Raw genomic sequence first — 22,856 nt, forward strand, 5'->3', positions numbered from 1 at the left:
CTGGGATTACAGGCGTGAGCCACCGCGCCCGGCCAGCTTCTCTGTTTAGTAAGGAGAGGGGAAAGCTCACCAAGGTACTGGGAACATGTAGGTGTTACAGTAGGAAAAGCATAGAAAAGAGAGCCAGACGTTTAGTACATCAAATACATAATATTGCCTCAGGCTGACCCAACTGTAATCCCAACATAAATGATTCATTTGCCAGGTGGAGTGAATGCTTTCCAATTAAGTTCTCTAATTTTCTAGCTATATTTGCTGTGTCTGTCCATCTCCCTAAGGCAGACATCTTGCTCTAGGCAGTGCTTGTGCTCAGCACAACCTTCCCATGGCTTCCTCTGACTGCTTTGCTTCTGGCTTTCTGTCTCCTTTTCTCCTTTGTTTCAGAGCTTCTAGTCTTCACCTTGGCCCTGCCCCAGCTGTCTCAACAGAGAATTCCTTGGTCACCTAATCAAACCAGAGAATAGTCCTCACCCCCTCAGCCTCTCTCCTAACTATTTACGGATCTTAGGAGAGCTTTTTTTGCCAGCCAAGGTAAAATTCCTGAAGCTTCCTTTTACCCCTGCTATGGTCACTCTGAAGCCGCTGTCTGGGCAGCCTGGGGACAAAGCCTGCCCCTAAGGAACCGTCAGAGGAAGCAGGAGACGCTGTCCCACCTCTCCATGTGCCAATGTAGCAGTTTGAATTTGCTATAGGGGTAAATTTATTTTCTCTGAGACTTTTATGGGAACCGTGTGCTACAGTACGAAGTGTTATCAGAGTTGCTGTTATGGCTGCTGCGTCGGTAATGCAGAAGACTCAGATACAGGCCAAGAGGATTTATTTCCCAAGAATACGGCCATGATGTCTGTTATTGGGAAAGGGTGGTGGTCTTTGTTTCCTGGCATGGAAAATAACTAGATTGGCCTCCCGAATTGACAGCAAAATGATAGGGTGATGGGGTATAATATATCCAAATGAAATCAGGTCAAACTGGCTTTACTTTAGTAGGCTCAGTCTCCGGATTTTCTTTAATTTCTCTGCCACAGCAAATATATATATATATATATATATTTATATATATATATATATATATATATATGTCATTTTTGTTTTATAGAGTTTGAGCAAATAATTCTCATTTCTGTCAACAGTATTGAACAGAAGGGGGGAAGTGGGAAGCATGAAGTGAGGCTGTGAACAGGCTCTCACACACCCAGCGAGCTGGAAGACAGGAGGGGGATGAGCCCTCTTCATGGGAGGTGTGTGTCTTTCAGATTGCTGGCATCGTCTCGGCTGGGATTGTCATGATCGCCATTGTGGCCCTGGGGAAGCTTCTGGAACCCTTGCAAAAGGTATAACCCTGCTTCCTCACACATCGATCGCATAACTTCCCTTCACCACTCTGCTACCAGAGAAATAACAGGAGATTTAAAAATCATCACATGGAAAACCATTCCCCTGAATAACACAGGCTTCCTTGTCTACCTTGGCAGTCGGTCTTGGCAGCTGTTGTAATTGCCAACCTGAAAGGGATGTTTATGCAGGTGTGTGACGTTCCTCAGCTGTGGAGGCAGAATAAGATTGATGCTGTAAGTCACCCACCACTCATTTTTCTCTGAAATAAGATTTGGTTCTGATATGCTTCCTGCCATATCATCATGTTCCCCTGTCTCCTAAGTCTTACTTACAGTTTGGGAATCCCAGAGCAGAAATCCCAGAATTGTGTGGGTAAACCCAACCCATGAAATTCTTCCACTCGAACTGCATTTTGTGAAGATCCTGTATCTCTGGGAAAATGCGTTTCCAGCAAGAATCTCATTTATACACCCTTGGCCTTTTGAAGCCAAAAAGCAAACTAATTTTTAAAACCCTAGATTAGAAGGACAAACAAAATAGAGCTAGGCGTGGTGGCTCACCCCTGTAATCCTAGCACTCTGGGGGACCAAGGTGGGAGAATAGCTTGAGCTCAGGTTCGAGACCAGCCTCAGCAAGAACAGACCCTGTCTCTACTAAAAATAGAAAAAATTAGCCAAGTGTCGTGGCTCGGGCTTGTAGTCCCAGCTACTCAGGAGGCTGAGGCAGGAGGATCGTTTGAGCCCAGGAGTTTAAGGTTGCTGTGAGCTAGGCTGATGCCGCTACACTCTAGCCCAGGCAACAGAGTGAGACTCTGTCTCAAAAATAAAGAAAGAAAGAAAAGAAATTTAAAAAATACAAAACAACACAAAAACAAAATACAAAAACCCATGATGATTTTAATTCTGACTAAAGTAACCTTCACAACTATTCTGAGGAATTATAAAAACCAGAAGCTAAGTCCTTTAGAGTTCTGCTCTAATTTAAACCTTGACTGATAAAAAAGAATGAGAAAACTTCCTATATATTGATATAGAAAGATCTCTAAGACAAATTGTTAAGTCAAAAAGAGACCAAAATAGAAATGCTGGGGAAAGTGCAGACACACACACAGAAATAAAAGAGGATACAGGCAGAGAGGGAGGTTGGGAATGGGTGGAGAAGGGAGAGGGTCGTGAGCAAGAGTTTTCACTATATAACCTTTTCTGTGTAAATTCCCTTTTGAACCATGCAAATATATTATCTGTTAAAAAAATTAAAAATAAACGGGACAGTTGGTCTTAATTAGGAAGGCCAGTTTCTACTTAAATATGAAATCAGTGAAGTCACGATATTTTTTTAAAAGCTATAATTTGTGTGTGGATAGTTGATGTTATTTTTACAGGTAATCTGTCACCTGATGGTGCCTCATGAATTAATACAATTCTTTTCATTTCCATTTTTTTCTAGGTTATCTGGGTGTTTACATGTATGGCGTCCATCATTCTGGGGATGGACCTTGGTTTACTAGCTGGCCTTATATTTGGACTATTGACTGTGGTCTTGAGAGTTCAGTTGTGAGTAATATAAAACCCAGATTTTATAAACAGGACAACACACCCTGAACTTTCTTATGCCGTTTTGATAAATATAGTGAAACCACTTTCTTTCATTGTAGTTACTATACATTGAGTACTTCTATGAATTAAGCACAGAGTGCTTTACAGATGTTATTTGACTTTCAAAAAAACCCTATGAATAGGTCAGGCACAGTGGCTCATGCCTGTAATTCCAGCACTCTGGGAGGCCGAGGCAGGAGGATGACTTGAGGTCAGAAGTTGGAGACCACCCTGAGCAAGAGCAAGACCCTGTCTCTAGTAAAAATAGAAAAAATTAGCCGGGTGTGGTGGTGCACGCTTGTAGCCCAAGCTACTAGGGAGGCTGAGGCAGGAGGATCCCTTGAGCCCAGGAATTTGCGGCTGCAGTGAGCTATAGCTATAGCTTCACTCTAGCTGGGGTGACAGAGCAAGACTCTGTCTCCAAAAAAAAAAAGAAGAATCCTATGAATAGGTCTGATTATTCTCATTATATAGGTGAGAAAATTAAAGCTCAGAAAGAGTAAGAACCTCCCCTAAGGTCACACAGCTATTAAGTGGAAGAGCTAAGATTTGAACCCAGATGTATTTTACCCCAAAATCTATGCACTTAGTCACATGATCTATTGCTGTGCTTTCCTTGTAGTCATGGTAAGAATAAAAGATATATAGTTCAGCTAAAGATTGGGATTGCTTCCTAGTTTGTTTTTGTTATTTTGTTTTTGGTTTTTGAGACAGGGTCTGGCCTTGTCACCCAAGCTGGAGTGCAGTGGCGTGATCGCAGCTCACAACGAGCTCCAACTCCCAGGCCTCTTCCAATTTCTTGGCTCCTTTTCAACAAAAATTTAATTTTAATTTTCTTAAAAAAAAATTTTTTTTCCCTCCACTCCTGGCTCAGCCTCTCAAGTAGCTGGGATTACAGGTGTAAGCCACCATGCCCAGCTATGAATAATTTTTAAATTTTTTTGTAGAGATGAGGTCTCACTATGTTGCGCAGGCTGGTTTTAAACTCCTGGCCTCAAGGCATCCTCCCACCTCAGCCTCCCGAAGTGTTGGGATTACAGATGTGAGCCACAGTGCCCAGCCTATAGTTTCTTATTTTAAATGAGTAGAAGTGTGTGAGGCTGGTTCCAAGGCTTGGGACAACACAGCTGCTAAATCTATTACTGTTCATTTTCTTCTTTTAAAGCTAGTAACCCAAAAGTTACATAACCTAGAACAGGAGAACTCTAAAATAGTTGATTATAGCCAGAATTCATTCACATCTGTCAAATACGGCATACATCCAACAAGCCACACACTTACATAAGGTAAACATCATTAGCTCATATGCAGAGTGAAAGCAGCAAATGCACAACTTAAATAATGAAAAAGAGCCAGCGATAGAAGGCGAGGGAGCCTGAAAGTGGTGTTTTGGTTGGTTTTGTTTTGACTCTTGAGAGGCTTTAGCTACATGCCTTGTTGGGCCCAGAGGGGAACAGAGCCTCTCTCCTTCCTCAGTGCTGCCATTGTCTTTCCAGACTTCTGGGCCCTTCTCTGCCTGCACTTGGGCATGAAGGAAGAAGAAACCTGGAAATGTCTCCACCTTAGCATAAGCTCACCTCTCCCGTTCCACCAGCCAGTTTCCTTCCTGCCCTTCTTCCCTACCCCGGCACGCTGGTGCCTACCCAAAATGCTTGCTCTCTGCCTCGGCACCCTGAAATGGTTGCCCAGGAGCCTGAAGAAGTTCGCCAGCTCCCAAAGTGCCCAACTTGCTGCTAGGAAATAACTCAGAAACTGTCCTTAGAAGATGCTACCTCTCATGCTGTATATGCCTCAGTGTCTATTTTTTCTTGTGTAGGTGTGGTTGGGAAAAAAGGGTTTTGTAGAGAGACTAGCTTATGCGCTTTAAGTTAAAAATCTGCACAACACAGTGAGCCAAGCAAAAACTGGTGGCAGAATTTAGCTACCGGTTTGGTAACTAGGCTTTTAGCCAACAAAAAGCAGTACCCTGCACAGTATTTAATTTCCAGTAATTATAATGTTGATCCGGAGAGCACAATGCTGAAAGTTACCCCAAACAGATACTCTTTCTTCAGGAATTGTATTTAGTGCGTGTCCCTAGTCATACTTGAAGAATCAGGAAATTTATCTGATTCCATCAGGAACAGGAAATCAACAGTCTGGTTGATGGGAAGGGCTTATTTCTGGTCCTCCCAGCCTCCTGTTTCTATAAAAAGAGACTAATTTTATCCCCTGCAGACTCTCGATACTTCATCAGGAAGTTACCGTAAGTCACAAATAAGAGCCAGGCACTGAAGACCCAGGGGTTAAATCAGAGCTGTCCTTTACCTCTGGGCCTTTTCTAACTTCTCTGAACTTCACTTTACTTAGCAATGAAACTAAGGATATTACTGCTGAACTTTTAGGGTTATGGTGGGGCTTAAATAAGATTTCACACGTGTGAAAGCTCATTGCTCATCTTGCAACGTGTGGTGCACGTGAAAGTGTGATGCTCATTAATTCTCTCAGCCATCAAAAGAGAGGCACAGTTTCTCCTTCTCCCCCACTTCCACACAAACACCAGCTGTTCATTTCAGAGTTAGCAACAGCAAAATGTCATCCGCAATAGAGACAGAGTCCAAAACACCAGAACGATGGGCTCCTTAGTAGCTGTTATTTGTTTTTGACTTTTTATTCCAAAATCTGACTGTTTCCCAAAAAATCTTGACCTTGATTATTCTTTTTAGTCCTTCATGGAATGGCCTTGGAAGCATCCCTAGCACAGATATCTACAAAAGTACCAAGAATTACAAAAATGTAAGTGCCTTTGTGAGATATTGGCTGGACTTGGGTTTACGAGCCTGGAATTTCAGGAGTTGCGTATTTCTCTTTTAGCATGTCAGGTACAAGGTAGCTGAAGGGGGAGACTTCTTTGGAAAAGTTCATTAGTTCACGGGGAGTGTCATGAAAACTTTTGACCCAATGTACCTTCCAACATCTATGGCTTATATGAATTTGGTCTATGCTAGCTGGATATCATTTTAATGTAAAACCATTGCAGGAGGGATTTAAAAATAATACACAATTAGATTATTTCCAGATGTTTAATCAAAATTTTATTTCTCTGCAATATAATTCTTCTATGAAATTGCCTGAAATCCCTTTAAGATTTTCTTTATTCAATTATACCAAGAGATTTTCAAGTTCTCTGTCACCAAGACCTTATTTGACATTTTGCTTTATCCTTGGAATTGGAAGAAATAATATATGATACAAGAAATGAAAAACAAAGAAATTAAACATCCCACTGATTAGCTTGTGTTGCCTGCAAATAAAATTGCTTAGTGATCACTAGGGGAAACAAAGATGAAAAAGCAGAGAAAGTAAATTAAGAAAACATAAATTTAGCAAAAAAAAAAACCCCAAAAAACAAAAAAACCACACACAATTTAATGTGAACCTAGGAAGTTATAGTCTAATTTTACCTTAAACATTAAAGAAATGTTGGACACTGAACCTGGAATTTCAGGAGCTGCTACTTATTTCCACAATCTTTCTGTTACATCGAGCCAAGTGCCATCAAGACCTAAAAATCATTTTAGAGAATTTTTTGGCTCTGGGCAGGGAACCCTAGACTGAGTTTGGGATTCTGAGTTCTAGACGCCATCTTGGTGAGGTCCTGCCCACATCACTCGGCTTCTCAGGGCCTCAGTTTGCTCATCTGAAGCAGCTAGGCTAAAATTGCTATGATTCTATGATTTGTGGATTCTATTTTTGGTGCGGCATTGTGTATCAGGGTAAGAATAAGTAGATGACATTACAGGCTTCAGTTCCTGTAAATCTTGATTTTGCTATTCTTTTTTTTTCTTTGCTGCTTTTAAAGAATTTTAGCAAAATCAAGAGGGTCAGTGGTTTTAACTTGAGGCAAATCACGTCACTATTCTGAGCCTCAGTCTTTTCATCTGGAAATTAGAGGGTTGAATAATTGCATTCTAAGGCCATTTCTAAGCTTGACCTCCTATGGGACTGTGGAGGTCCATGCATTTTGGTAACCTATTGCCTTCCTGCTGGGATGAAGCCTTTATTCGAGAAAGCTTGAGTGCTGCTGCCCAGCTCCTCCGAGCAGTTGTGATCTGGCTCTTTGCTGTTGACAACTTAAACAATAAGTGACTGAAAACGAGAGCCACACTCAATTGAGATTTATTAAGCCAAAGTCTGAGGACACGCCCAGGAAAAGCACAAACCACAGAAGCACCTGTGTCCCGGGCTCTCCGCAGAAGGAGTTGGGAATTCAGTATTTAGGGAAAGAAGTCATATAGGAAAAAAAAGGAGGGGTAGGGGGGTGAACAGTGAGGCAAAGAGTTACATTCTTGTGGGGCTCTAAGTGTAGTGCCAGTAAATTACATTTTACGTAAGACAAGGTGAACATTGAAACAGGGAGCGGAAGAAATAGTCAATGACTAGTTTTCCCAGAGTGGGCAGAGGGTGATTGATCTTACCTTGTCCTTGGTCTGCATCTGTGGAGATAAGATTGTCAGGTGTGAAGCGGAACAGAACTCAGGTTCAAGAATTTATTCAGGCTGAAGTCCTATGGTTATAATTGGCCTGCGCTTGCTTTATAGGGGGCTATATATCTTGAAAGGCTGAAGAAAATCAAAAATATTTTCTCCCAAAATACATTTCTTTGACATATTTTGAGACGGATGCCGGCAGGCAGAAATAATGCTGCAAAGCTGTCTCATGAGGGGGAAATTTGCATCCTTAGAGAATCTCCATTAATGCAGCCAGGTCCTCCTAATCCGATGGAGGAAAGATTAACTGAGGGTCTGACAGCTTTAAAGGTCTGCACAGAAACGTTTACCATCTGTTCTCTCCGAGGGCTGTTACCCTTGAGGCTTTATGTGCATAACAAGACCACCTTTGCTAGCCAAGCTTCCATTCTCCCTCCGATAACCCGGCACACTAACAGAAACCTGCTCAGTCATAATCCAAGCCCCTCCATTCTTCAAAAAAAGCTCCTCGGTACCTCACTGAGGAGTTGAGTCTGGGGAGAGGATGGCAGTGCTTCGCAACTCAGTTCCCAGGCTCCGTTCTCCCTTTGGCATAATCAATTTTGGGGTCCCGAGGTTTTATTTTTTCTTCACACCGAATAGCCTGAAATTTTATTAAATATTTGAGGCCTGAAATTGTTTAACCTCAATTTTTTTTAAATGCCAGATTGAAGAACCTGAAGGAGTGAAGATTCTTAGATTTTCTAGTCCTATTTTTTACGGCAACGTCGATGGTTTTAAAAAATGTATCAAGTCCACAGTAAGTACTTCATCCCTAGAACTTTGGTTTCTAACCTCCTTTGAGACTTCATTCATTCTACTAGTATTTACTGGACTCCAACTGGGAATAAGGCTCTATTCCCCTATTCCCTTTGTGTAGGGTATTAAGAATTATAACATAACATCCTTGCCCTCGAATAATTTACAATCTATTTAGGGACAGAAGAAAACATGAGCTGGGCACAGAGGCTGATGCCTGTAATCCCAGCACTTTCGGAGGCTGAGGTGGGAGGATCGCTTGAGGCCAGGAGTTGGAGGTTACAGTAAGCTCGAATCACGCCACTGTACTCCAGCCTAGGCAACAGAGTGAGACCCTGTTTCAAAAAAAAAAAAAGAAAGAAAGAAAGAAAGAAAAAGAAAAAACATGTATGATAAAATTCAGGTAGCAATAACTATGCCAGACAAAAGCATCCAGGCGGAATTTGAGTAAGTTCCAAATAAGCAGTATGGACAGTAAGTGTTAAAAGTTCACTCTTTTTGCTAAGAACTCCATTTGTTTAGAATGGGGAGGGTCACCCAGTTGGAACAAAGAGTAAAAACTAGTAGTGGAATATATAAGCAGGAAATTCTGGTCTTGAATACCATGCTGTGTTTCAAACTTGGAGTTTGCCTCGAGATCAGAGTTTTCCTACATGATTTTCAGGACAAACTGGTTTGGAGGAATGTTTATAGATTTTGCAATAACAAAATGGCTCTGTGATGTCAGGGAAATTTGGAAAGCACAGCCTTAAAGGTTATTTTTGCTGTTTTGTCTTTTATTGTCTTGGAGCCTTTAGGATGCTATTCTCTTCCCTGAGTCTCTGGGAGGGGGTAGGGTGGCTTGATAGTGGAGGAAGATCTATTCCATCAGACCTTGCATTTTTTTTTTTTTTTGCTGGATGTCTCAAGGAATATACCCTTTGAGAAGTAACATTTCCAGGTAACAATTGCCATTGATAAGCATTAGGAAACAGGCATTTTAAGTAACTTGACATTTATTTCCAAAGGTTGGATTTGATGCCATTAGAGTATATAATAAGAGGTTGAAAGCACTGAGGAAAATACAGAAACTCATAAAAAATGGACAATTAAGGGCAACAAAGGTGAGCCGTCTTTCTTTTCCCCCTTAAATTCTGTCCTGTCTCTGATGAAAGCAGTTAGATGGCCTAAAATTAAATCTATCCCCTTTGGTATCCAGATGTGTACAAGCAGATGTCTTATGTATGTCAGAGAACAGCTGAGCTGTTCTTGTAGGCAACAGGGAATGAGAGAGAATAAAATGAAAACAGCAGGGCTCCCTGGAAACACAGAGCATATTTTTTTTCCCCCATCATGAATAGCGTCTGTATTATTTCTTTTATAACTTAATTTTACTGAAAGGAACAAAATAAGTATAAATTCACTGCCAGAAAATTACAATAGAAGGCAGTAAGTTTATAAACTCTTAGAGCTACTAACTTTTACTCAGAAACTGCTGCAAATATATTTCTTGGCAAAGTTCCACTATCTTCCAGAAATCAAGAGTTTCCTGGCTCCTCTGTGCTTCCATTTTTCTTCCTAGAGAACATCAAAGTTAGGGCTGAGATAAAACTCATTCCTTAAGAGTTCGTCCCCTTGATGTTTTGCTTGCTAAGGAACAATGTGTGTAGGACTCTTAAATAATTTGAGATGAATGGTTGAAAAGACATTTCGAATCCCTGGCAACTAAGTTGGCACTGTCTTCTTTGTTTAGAATGGCATCATAAGCGATGCTGGTACACCGAATAATGCTTTCGAGCCTGACGAAGATATCGAAGATCCAGAAGAACTTGATATCCCAACCAAGGAAATAGAGATTCAAGTGGATTGGAACTCTGAGCTTCCAGTCAAAGTGAATGTTCCCAAAGTGCCAATCCATAGCCTCGTGCTTGATTGTGGAGCTATATCCTTCCTGGACGTTGTTGGAGTGAGGTCATTGCGGGTGGTAAGATTCTGGTTTTCTGAATTATAGATCTGGAGCTTTGGCAATAGTGAAGTGAAATGGGTTATCCAGTCTTGCAGAAAAGTGAATGCATGAGCTCTGTAATTTTTCTAGGTGAATGTTTTTGCAATCGAGTGTAATATTTTAAAGCACAGGCTCTGGAACCAGACTACCTGGGGGAGATCCTGGCTCCACCACTTACTAGCAGAGTGACCGTGGACAAGTTGCTTAATCTGTCTGTACCTCAGTTTCTTCACCTGTAATATGGAGGTAATGAGGGTACCTACTTCATAGGGTTGTTATGAGGACTAAAGAAACTCACAGATATAAGGAGTTTAGAAACTACCTGGCACACAGATACCCCTCAGCAAATATTAATATTTATTATGTTTTATTGTTCTGAGAATGTAACATGGAACATGAAGAGGAGAAAAAGTGGGCAAATTTTGTGTTAAGTATTACATTTCTATTTGTTATGCAAATGCCACTAGGAAAAGGAACACCAGGTACATTGTAGGACTGGAAAAACCCATCATTATTAAGAGGGTAGAGTAGGAAGCAGGTCAGGCATCTAGAAGTCAAAGCAGAAGTTGAGAAGCATGCAAGATAGAAACATTCATGATATCAGAAACCAGTTATGCAAGCTCAAGTTCATTAATTCTTTCAACAATAGATGTGAAATGCCTAATATGTGCTAAGCACTCTGCCAGGTACAAGAAACTAGTGATGAAGTCGCCATAGTTTCTGCCCTCGTGGGACTAAGCAGTCTAGAGGGGAAGGCAAACATTTAGTAATCTTATAAATAACAACTGTATTAAGTGTTCCAATGCAGATTAGACAGGGTATCACCTGAAGTGCCAAATTTAGGTGAAACTTCAGGTAGGTAGGAGGGAGTCAGGCAGAAAAGTAAGGAGGTTCAAGGCACCAGCAATCAGATGTAATAATATGAAACAGATTCCTAACTGACGTTTAGCTTAGGTGGGGGCTTCTTGGCTACCTCTGTAAGGGCAGGAAATGATTCCAGGATGTGTGTACTAGGTATGCAGGGTAGAGAAGTACTCATACTTGGCAAAAGAGTGTGAGAATATGCTGATAGGTTCTGTTCCAGTTCTCTTAGCAGATCTGGTTATTAGCTCATTTGAAAACATACTCTTGTTCTTTGTTGTGCGTTTTACTATAGGCATTGGCTTAGACCCATTGTAGATTGTATTGGCCAAAGAGTTTAATGAATTATTTTTGGGGAGAGTCTTAACATATTTAATGTCAGAGTATTTCCCACACTTAACAAATATTTGCTTTCAAATATTATAATGACAACTATGAAAACTAAAGAAGATTCTTTATACTAGAATAGAGGTCTTGATTTGTTTTCCTTCACAAATTTCAAGTTCTATTTTATTATTGCCCATAAGTCTTGTGTCTTAACTTTTAAAAATTAACCTTTTATTCTGAGATAATTGTAAATCCACATGTAGTTGTAAAGAATAGGCTGGGTGCAATGGCTCACACCTATAATCCCAGCACTTTGGGAGGCTGAGGTGGGAGGATCACTTGAGTCTGGGATTTCAAGACCAGCCTGGGCAACATAGTGAGACCTCATCTCTACAAAAAATTTAAAAAATAAAAAAATTAGCTGAGCGTGGTGGCATGTGCCTGTAGTCCCAGCTACTGGGGAGGCTGAGGCAGGAGGATCACTTGAGCCCAGGAGTTTGAGGCTGCTGTGAGCTGTGATTTCACTATTGCACTTCAGCCTGGGTGACAGAGTGAGACCCTATTTAAAATAAAATAAAATAAAATAAGAGATCCTATGTATTTTTACCCAATTTCTCCCAAGCAATTAGTAACATCTTGTAAAACTATAGTATAAAATCACAATCAGGATACTGACATTGATACATTCAAAACAGAGGCCTTGATTTTGGGGTCAGTTTTTACATTCTGAATTTGGTGATCATATCCACACCCACATGTCTTCACTCAAAGATATAAACTCAAGCTCTTTTCTCTAATCAGCAGAGGCTATATTGGGAAGCCTCTTACACTCCCTTGTTTTCTTCCACAAATATTTATTCAGCACCTCTGTGCTATAGAGTGCTGTGCTAGTGAGCACTGAATGTTGCCATCTTTTGAGATAGGGGCTTTTCATCCCTAATCATACCATTACTGTAGGTTGACTTACGGCTTTCCAGTAATTAACTTTCCTCAAAGTCCTGATTAACCATGAAAGTATTTCCCCCAAACAAGTAACTGAATGCTACTGAATTATGGGCAGATAAAGTTATTCATTTTTGCAAACTCTTTTTTATTTTTAGATTGTCAAAGAATTCCAAAGAATCGATGTGAATGTGTACTTTGCATCACTTCAAGGTAAATACATACCTACATATCTACCTGTAAGACCTTCACCTAAGCCCTTTCTCCTACCTTAGAATGTGGGCACATAATGTCTGACGGCCTATTTTTTCTTTTAAAGATCTCAATTGTCTTTACTTGTGATTCTAGAATCAGGCAATGCTTCACTCCATAAAACAGATTAAGTGTTGCAATGAGCTAAGCAGAAGAGGTTGGTCTTATAGACAGAGAAGCGCTGTAGAAAGCAAAAGCAAAGAACAAAGACTATGTCAGTCCTTTCAAAGTTACTTTTCTTGTAAGTCTGGACAGGGAGAGAGAACAATAGGGAAAATAACTGATTAACATTAGTCAGGTCAGGCTACCTTTTTTATGTAATGATTACAGCAGAGGGAACTTCATTATCATGCCAACTGAAGGTTTAAATTGGTCTGTTCGGAAAGTTGGCTATTCTCTGTCTCCCCTGATTTCTCAACTATTTAGCATGGGTGACTCTATTTTGATTTTTAGTCTGGTCCATTGGGGCCCAGAGCAAGAGCTTAGTCCAAAACAATGGCCTCTATAATTTTTATTTAACAATTCCTCCCTTTTGGTCATACTCTCAACCTAGGTCAACCTAGGTGAGAGTGTGACCAAAACTTAGGCCTTAGTGCTACTCTCAGCTAGCATCATTTTCGGTTTCTAATCTCAGTATGTCATTTATGGGTTTTGGTGTCTTCCTCATTATCATGAATTTCTTTGAGTTTTTCTTTTCTTAACTAAGTAGCGGTCTGAGGTAGGATCAGCCTCCTAAAGCAGCAGTCCCCAACCTTCTTGGCACCAGGGACCGGTTTCATGGAAGACAGTTTTTCCATGGATGGGGGTGGGGAGGGTGCAGGGAATGGTTCCGGGATGATTCAAGCACAGTACGTTTATTACATTTGCAGCAACTCCTGAGCGCTCGCATCACCACGTCAGCTCCACCGCAGATCATCAGGCATTAGATTCTCATAAGGAGCGTGCACCCCGGAGCCCTCGCACCAGCAGTTCACAGTAGGGTTCGTGCTCCTATGAGAATCTAATGCTGCTGCTGATTTGACAGGAGGCGGAGCTCAGGAGGTGATGCAAGCGATAGGAGCCGCTGTTAAGTACAGATGAAACTGCACTTGCTTTCCCGCTGCTCTCCTCCTGCTGTGTGGCTCGGTTCCTAACAGGCTATGACATACAGGTCCAAGGCCTGGGTGTTGGGGACTGCAGTCCTAGAGGATCACTTGAACCCAGGAATTTGAGACTAGCCTGAACAACATAGAGAGACTCCCATCTCAAGAAACAAAAACGGAACTTTAAGTCAATGTCTTCCCCATTGTAAAAGTTTCTAGTGGTTTAGGTACTGAGAGGGAGAAGTCCTTACAAGTGGAAATTTCCTTTATAAATGTAAATTCCTTTCACAAAGAGTTTCGAAATAGCTAGCTAGATGTCAGAAAGTTGTTATTTTGGAGCCATTTGTTTGATAGGTAGTCTTTTCAATTTACTTGTTTCTTAATTGGATTACCAAATTCAAGGCAGAGATATTTAATGGATTAATTAGACTACTGACATGGGGTGGGGGGGTAGGGCTCTTTAATGACCAGGACAAAGAATAACTGGTAGAAACTTACTGGAGCTTCCCTCAAAGCCCATCAGTCCTGGTGGTTAACATAGAGATTATTATCAGGGGGTGACAGTCTGTTTTGGAGGGCTTTCCTCAAAATCTTTGGGGGCAGTCCCTTTTCTAGTGTCCTGGTAGTTTGCACAAATGGCAACACACTTTTAGAAATTGTTATTTTAGGGGTCACTTGTTGGAGAAGTGCCTGGGGCAGACCTAAAAGTCATTCTCGGTTGTTGGTTGCCATGGAGCTGAAACACTTTGGAAATGGCTTTCAAAGGGGTCATTTTCAATCTTTCAGGCTTTGCCAGGCCCATAAGTGGATGAGGTAGGGCTTGTTGGGTAATATATTCTGCCTTCTTTACCCATTTTTGGGCTTTCCCCAGTTCCCACAAACATGTGTGTTAATTGGTAGAGATCAAGTATTCTGATTTTGTAAGTTCCAATGAAGGCCCTGAATTCTTCAGAAAACCTTTGAATATCTTCCCCAGGTTTTGGAAATTTGGAAAAAAAAAATTCCCAGAGTTTCATTTTTGTTCAAGGAGTGTTAAGTCACTCAGAGATTATTTCCTGAATTTTCAGGTAGTTCTATTGTATAAGGAAACTGTTTAACTGTTTTTGTAGAGAAGAAAGGCAATTTAGACAGAGTTAGTAGACTGTGAAGATTCAGGCAAAGTAGGATAGAAGGAAACAGCAGGAGTCAGTTTTACCATCCTTGGTATGGGGGATATCTTGCATTTCTAGCTTTTCATTAGCTCTTCACAATGAATCTTTTAAAAAGGCTATTTTATTTTATTTTTAAGAGATGTGGTCTCTATGTTGCCCCAGGCTGGAGTGCAGGCATGATCATAGCTCACTGCAGCCGGGACTCCTCGGCTCAAATGATCCTCCCTCCTCAGCCCCCCAAGTAGCTGGGACTATTTTAGAATCCTGTTGTCTCTTTGAGCCTTCTGAATGCCAGTAAGAATCCCCTTCTCTTTGCCTAATTCGGGAGGCTAGGGATTCAAGTGCACTTCTTAGATGAATGTTCTTGTTCATCTGGACTATTCCACGTAATGGCCGTTGTAATTCTGAATTAGGTTTAGTAAGCCACTTTTGTAAATATCTGTAGCTCCTAGGGCCAGAAATCTTATACAAGGAGAGGCAGGTCTACCAGAAAGTGATCTCAGATCCTTAGAAATTAGGAATCCCATTTTTATGCTGGCTTGTGGGTTTCTCAGAGCTGAGACACTCTGGCTCAGAGATCTCCTTGACCAACTTGGCCAATGATTTACCAGTTTCTGTCTGACCCAGTCAGACACCTGAGTCCTCCCTTACCTAAGTGTGCAAGAAAAAAGAATCCACATACCTGCAAATTCTGAAAGCCAGCCCCCTGCGGTAATAACTACTTACTGCAACTGCTGTCAGCTACCTTTAGAACTGTAGCCTTTTCTGCCAGTGACTCGGTCACAGCAAATGCAAAGGATGTGCCCTGCCACAGCACAAACCAACCTTAGCACCCCAAGGTAAAACGCTGTCTCACAGAGCAAACTAACACTTGGTGTCCCAAAAGCCATAGATCAGGGTGTGCAAATGCAAAAAAGAGCAGAACTCAGACCTGAGAGGGACTCAGGACACTTGGGGCTCCATGAGGAACTCACAGTGCCCCTTCAAGAGGTTAGTGGGGCCTTTTCCTGTGTTCCTCAAGGGGTCCTGGGGTTGTCAGCAGTCTCCTTCAGGCCCCTTGGTGGTGGCCAGATCTGTCAAAATACAACACATTTAAAGATATCAATGGGCTTTATTTGCAATTCTAGAATTGGGCAACACTTCATTCCAGAAGACAGAATAAGTGTCCTCCCCCATATTTTTAAACTATTTTTTTAATTGTGGTATAGGGTAACATAAAATTTGCCATTTTAGTCACTTTTAAGTGTATTATTAATTCAGTGGCATTAATTATATTCACAATGTTGTACAATCATTGCCTGTGATCTATTTCCAAAATTTTTTATCACCAGAAACAGGAACTCTGTACACATTAAGCAATGACTCTGAGAACATTTTTGGACCCAGAAAGGTATTTCTTCCAATTTGTGCCACAGACCTGATAATGCACGGGAACATATGTCCTGACAATGGTGCCAGACCCATGGGGGTAACACTATGAGCGGAGCAGAGCTGGAGATGACTGGGGCCCCTTAGAGTATGAGGGCTCTCCAGAGCGTGAGGCTGTGTCAGTGCATGAATGTACATGTATAGGGAGGTGCTAGTGCTTAGGCTGAGTTCTCTAGAAGCAGAGCCAAGAGAGAAATTCTCCAGAGAAGGGCACAGCTATGAACCATCAGCAGCCAGCAACACAGCCACTGGAGGATAGGTACACCGGCCCGGCAAATGGAACATGGTTGGGCACCAAGGCTGACTACACCATTATGAGATAACCATTCTGTGTGCTACTGGAAAAGAAACTCAGTCTAGAGCAAGGTCACATTTGGAAATGAGACAAAAAAAAAAAAAAAAAAATTAAAAGGAGGAGCTACAAAACCTTAGTATTGGTTGATGCTACAAAAATATCTTTTCCTAGAGACTAAATATTTTCTTTCTTTTGAAGATCATGTGATAGAAAAGCTGGAGCGGTGTGGATTCTTTGATGATAACATTAGAAAGGACACATTCTTTTTGACTGTCCACGATGCTATACTCTATCTACAGAACCAGGTGAAATCCCAAGAGGGTCAAGATTCCATTTTAGAAACGGTAAATAGTTAAACTTTCTATGTATATGTCTTTCCTAAACTATCATGATTTCTGTAAATGGCAAAAATTACACAAATCTAGGCTTGAATCCCAGCCTAGTTGTTGGATTTTAGGTTATCTGCATAACTTCTTGGAGCCTCAGTTTTTTCTTCAGGAATATGGGAGTAAAAAACATTCACCTTGCTGGATAGATGTGAAGACTAAATAAGATAGTTTATAGGAAAGTACCTGGTAGTATTCAGTACATAATAGTTCTATGATGTGTGAGTTTACTAATAAAAGTGGGCATTAGCTATAGTGCCTTTTTAGAATTTAGCGCTGAAGCCAGGTGTGGTGGCTCATGCTTACAATCCTAGCACTCTGGGAGGCCAAGGTGGAAAGATCACTTGAGACCGGGAGTTTGAGACTAGCCTGTGCAAAATAGCAAGACTCCATCTCTACAAAAAATAGAAAAAAATTAGCCAGGTATGGTGGTACACACGTGTAGTTCCAGCTACTTGGGAGGCTGAGGCAGGAGGATCACTGGAGCCCAGGAGTTGGAGGTTGCAGTGAGTTATGATCTCACCACTGCACTCCAGCCTGGGCAACAGAGTGAGACCCTGTCTCAAAAAAAAAAATAGAATATAGCACTGAATCTTGGATCTTCTGTGATTTGTATGCATGAATGCAACTTAAATCTTAGTAACCTGGAAACCCTTGAATTATAAATGTCTTTAAATAGGATTGATCAGGCCATAAGTGATCTTCGAAGAAGAAGAAAAAAAATTAAAGCTACGAATAATCCCAAGGTTAATTTGTCCTCACAAAATAGAATAGATCCTGATTTTCCATAGGTCTTATTTTGTCAATTTCCTGTCAATTACTCTCTCACAGTGAATTTGGGAAACTAAAACAAATACATATCAAAATATAATAATAACAATATAATGATTCCAGTGACCATTATTATATTATGTTTATTATTATTATATTTTAAATTGCTTCTATTTTTTTTTTTTTTTGAGACAGAGTCTCACTGTGTTGCCCAGGCTAGAGTGCCGTGGCGTTAGCCTAGCTCACAGCAACCTCAAACTTCTGGGCTCAAGCGATCCTCCTGCCTCAGCCTCCCGAGTAGCTGGGACTACAGGCATGTGCCACCATGCCCGGCTAATTTTTTCTATATATTTTTAGTTGTCTGATTAATTTCTTTCTATTTTTAGTAGAGACGGGGTCTCGCTCTTGCTCAGGCTGGTTTCGAACTCCTGAGCTCAAACAATCCGCTTGCCTCGGCCTCCCAGAGAGGTAGGATTACAGGCATGAGCCACTGCGCCTGGCCAAATTGCTTCTATTTTTAAAAAATTAGAATAGGTAGATCCTTATTGTAGATTGGCAGTTGATGGTTGAAGTAAAGCTAATTTAGAAAACAGTATTACATTATCCTTTTCAGATACTGTTAGTGGAAAGACTGTTCTGCTTAATGCTCCTGGGGAACAGACTAGCCCTAAGTACCAAGGTGTGGATCTTAAATATGAAAAAGGAAAAAAGTAGTAAAATCACAAATCTAAAAAAGAGAAAAAGAAAACCTTCATGCAAGCTACTTGTCTTTGAAAACTCAAAAACTTTTTTCTTTCTTTTTTTTAAAAAAATTTTCTTTTGAGGCTAGGTGCGGTGGCTCATGCCTATAATCCTAGCACTCTGGGAAGCCAAGGCGGGAGGATTGCTTGAGCTCAGGAGTTTGAGACCAGCCTAAGCAAGAGCGAGACCCCATCTCTACTAAAAATAGAAAAATTAGCCAGGTGTCATGGCTTGAGCCTGTAGTTCCCAGCTACTCAGAAGGCTGAGGCAAGAGGATCGCTTGAGCCCAGGAGGTTGAGGTTGCTGTGAGCTATGATTATACCACAGCACTCTACCCAGGGTGACAGAATGAGACTCTGTCTCACCAAAAAAAAAAAAAAAAAAGGTAAAACAGAGCTAAGGTATAAAGTTCTTTTTTAACATGAAAATATTTATTATTTGTTTACACCCATTCTTATCTAAGATCTTAGGCTGTGAAAGTCGTAAAGACCACTAACCAAGAGTGTACCTACTAGGTTAGACTCAATCTTGTTTGCAGTATTGAGGTATTGTGAGTGGCTGGGATTTATTTATTTAAAATTTGAGACAGGGTTTCACTCTGTTGCCCAGGCTGGTCTTTAACTCCTGGGCTCAAGTGATCCTCTCACCTCAGCCTCCCGAGTAGCTGGGATTACAGGCATGCGCCACCACACCCAGTGCTTGGATGGATTTTTTTTTTTTTTTTGACCTGACTAAATATTAGACTGAGTATAAGTGAATGGTTGTATTATATACTCACTGGTTCACCGGATAGTGTGTTGAGCATTACTGGTGGCCTGTGAGATCGGGAACCTTATACTTCTGCATCTCCTCAGGGTCTAGCACAAAGCCCTCCATGTGGTAGATGTGTGGTAAATGATGATATACCTTGCTTGACCTGTGGTACCTTCTTTTCCTTCCGGAAGTGTCACTGTGTATTATGGATATTGTGGCTGCAGCAATACGACCCTCTCCATATCCCTTTATTTTACCATCGCAGGACTACCCCAGGACAGCCCCAACTTGTAGTTACACCCAGCCTCTATCTTTCCCATTATGTCAAGACCATTTGCACAGGGACTTAATCCTCTAATTCATTTCCACACTAGCAAAGAGAATTAGGTTATTTTTGAGATGAAAATTAGCTAAATAGAACTTCAAAATATCATTCTAGCCTAGATACACATTTGGAGATGCTATGGAAATTTTAGCATATGACAAAGCCAAAATTGTTGGCTGCCTCTGTGTAGAAGATTAAATTACATACTACCCCTAAAAAGCAGAACTTTCCTGAACAACCAACTCGATCCATAGACGTTGGTTTCCATCTACAATGAATTTAATTTCCACCCCATTCAATTTGGGACTGTTTATTGTCACCAGTCACAAGCCCTCCACTGGGCACTCACTGCATGCTCAATGCTGTGCTAAGTGCTCTTAGCTTGGCCATTGAAAGAGAAGCACCACCGAATGCTGAACCATTTAGGCAGAAGGGGTGACGTGTTAAGAGGCCTCCCCTTCAGAGGTTGGAGAGCTGAAAAGGAGTTTAGACAATGGAGAATTATACCAGTTCACATTTAAATGTGAACAAATGATACAGGGAAAGTTCTGAGGTGGGAAATATAAAAGAATGAGAAAGCTGAAGAGGACTCTGAAGTATGTAAAGCATGTTGAGAGGCACCAGCAAAGCTTCAAATTGTTTTCAGTGGAGTACCCAGTGGGTTGATGCTATTATATGGTATTTCCACTCTGTGCTTTCTTTTTTAAGATCACCCTCATTCAAGACTGTAAAGATCATCTTGAATTAATGGAAGCAGAGCTGATTGAAGAAGAACTTGATGTCCAGGATGAGGTATGATTATTTTCTTCTGAAGGAAATAATTTGGATTATATCTTGAATAAATAGGGTAATGTATATAGTGAATATATCTGATTAAGAACTGTCAGGGAAAATAATTCCAAAAAATACCAAAAGGGTGGCTTCATAGAAGGGGAAAATGGAAAACAAGAATTCTCCCTTGAAGAAATTAAGCACTTGGGGACCTTTGGCCCTGGGCATATAGGATGATCAGCCACTGGCAGCAGCTAACACACAGGTCCTAATTTTATACTTAAGCCTCCACGTAGTTCTCTTCCAAGGCCATGGATAGGGAAAAGGTGTATGGTTTAAAGTTGAACGATTTCTTAGAAATCAAGTAGTACAATATCCTAGTCCCTGCAGAAATCCCTTCTATGCCATCCCTGATGGATGCTCACTTAGCTTTCATGTGACCATTTCTAGACATTCTAGTGACTTCTCAAGGGAGTTTGTTACATGGACTATAAATGTTAGTTGTGCTTACAAAACTGAATTTGGCCTTTCTGTAATAACCACCTAGTGAAACTGAGCTCAATCTGCCTTCTTTGTCAACACAACCCTTTCCACTGAGTAGCCCTTCAAATATTTGAACACAGCTCTCGTGTCTCCGCCAGAATCTCTTCCAGACAAGACTCTTCTAGTACCTTCTGGCATTCCTCATAGATGTGCGGTTTTTCAATGCTTCTTTGGCCAAGACGGGGACACAAAATTCCAGTGTGGTCAGGCCAGCATGGGGATTATGCAACCATGACCTTCCTTGATCTCATCAAATTAAAAATGTGTTTGCTTTCATAATAGCTACATCAAAATCTTGGCTTCTATTGAGCAGGGGTCAACTAAAGACTCGGGCGTTTTTGCACAAACTATAGTCCAGCAGGGCTTCCCATTTATACTTATTTAATTGGTTTTTGACCCTAATGCAGGACTGCACATACTTCTGCAGATCATATCTTGTTTGTTCCAGTTTATTGACATAGTTTTGTTTTTTGAATCTACCATCCAACACATGGACTCCCTCCTCCAGCCACATTGGTGTCATATGCAAATCTGATAAGGATGGCTTCTCTGCCTTTTTCCAGGTCCTCATAAAAATGTTGAAGAGAAAAAATTCAACCCCCCTGTGGTAAAATCATGCAGTAGGGGTGACAGGCAGAGATTTTTGTGGGGGAAATATATTGCTAGAGTGAAAATCACAGGCCAGGCATCTTAGCTTACCAGTTTAGAGAGCCTGGGAAAATCATTTCTGAGCTGAGAAATCCTTTCAGCTTTAGTAGTTTGTGACTCTATGAATATAGGATAGGCTTAATTTGAGTAAAAACTCATATATCAAAATTAGAACTTAAGAAGCTGCCACATTATAGAATATTTGTTGATTGCCACATAAAAGAATCATTCAAATAGGGTTGCTACAGATGGTGAAGCAGTATAGCACAGTGGTTTGAAGGGCATGTACTTTAGGACCAGACAGACCTGGATGCTTGTACTGGTTCTGCTACTTACTGGCTGTGCAGCCCAGTGCGAATTACTTACCCTGTCTTAATTTTCATATCTTTATCATATGTAGGAATAATACCACAGAGTTATGAAAATTAAAGGATGCATGTAAATTAACAAGAACAGTGTCTTGTACATAGTAAGTGCTCAATAAATAGTAATCATTGCTTCTAAATAAATCCCATTAAAGTATGATGAGGTACAAAATTAAGTTTTTACCCTAGTTCTATTGTGATGATATGCACCTAAGATGAGTAAAAGTAAGCAACCAATACTATAAAAACATATTCGTTACAAAAATAATGTAGACTTGAGGAGAATTCAGTTGCATCAACACTTTGTTTCCCCTTGCTTCCACAGGCTATGCGTACACTTGCTTCCTGAAAGTGGGCTCAGGAGGTCTCTATGAGCAAGGACTGCAAGACAAAATTGACCCCTCAATATCATTCTATGCAAACATTTTCTATATTGACTATTTCTTCAGATCTGAAACACTCATTCTTTTTCTACAACATTTTTTTAAATCTTTGATTTTTTTTTAACCCCTTAGCCATTGAAAGAGAAGCACTAAAATTGTTCCTACACTTTATTTATAAAATAAACAGCTTACTTCTAAAATGTGCAAAATGGTGAGGAGAATTATTCAGGCGATTTAGCAATGTCCAGATCTGCTGATGTTTTAATATGCCGTTGATCCCTCACGACAGATTTCCTGACAGTGTTCATGTGGGTAGTGGTGTGTCTCTGTTTAGCTGAAGTGAGTGCTGACCCAACAGCCTCTGTGGTCAGGTGAGTCAGGAATGACTAACCGTAGAGAAAATCAGTTTTTGACAGAACTTGATAGCCATGAGCTGCCCTGATCACAGTGTAAGATCACATTCAGTAAATGCTGAAATGTAATTATTAATGCATTCATCAACAAAAACCTTTAAAAATCACTTTTGGGAAATAATTCAAAAGTTTTTAAAATGCAAGTTTGGTTAGTACTTAATAATGAAGTGTTATTATACAGTAACCAGATATGTAACTAGAATTCAGGATCTCTTTGATCCTGGAACTGGTTTACTTA

At 40.7% G+C, this 22,856-nt stretch overlaps 1 protein-coding gene across 1 annotated transcript in view; it reads left to right on the plus strand.

The window, feature by feature from the left end:
- SLC26A4 (solute carrier family 26 (anion exchanger), member 4) overlaps positions 1-22,171 on the plus strand; it is a 49,842-nt gene extending 27,671 nt beyond the window's left edge. Inside the window, exons 10-20 of the mRNA XM_012650318.1 lie at positions 1,254-1,331; positions 1,473-1,568; positions 2,782-2,888; positions 5,636-5,705; positions 8,106-8,198; positions 9,205-9,300; positions 9,930-10,160; positions 12,470-12,524; positions 16,718-16,863; positions 20,204-20,287; positions 22,148-22,171. Coding sequence (XP_012505772.1) covers positions 1,254-1,331; positions 1,473-1,568; positions 2,782-2,888; positions 5,636-5,705; positions 8,106-8,198; positions 9,205-9,300; positions 9,930-10,160; positions 12,470-12,524; positions 16,718-16,863; positions 20,204-20,287; positions 22,148-22,171 — 1,080 coding nt within the window. The remainder of the gene's footprint in view (positions 1-1,253; positions 1,332-1,472; positions 1,569-2,781; positions 2,889-5,635; positions 5,706-8,105; positions 8,199-9,204; positions 9,301-9,929; positions 10,161-12,469; positions 12,525-16,717; positions 16,864-20,203; positions 20,288-22,147) is intronic.
- Positions 22,172-22,856: the final 685 nt, after the last annotated feature.

Source organism: Propithecus coquereli, unplaced genomic scaffold (genome assembly GCF_000956105.1).
Source record: "Propithecus coquereli isolate 6110/MARCELLA unplaced genomic scaffold, Pcoq_1.0 Scaffold32, whole genome shotgun sequence".
In the NCBI taxonomy this organism is placed as follows: domain Eukaryota; kingdom Metazoa; phylum Chordata; class Mammalia; order Primates; family Indriidae; genus Propithecus; species Propithecus coquereli.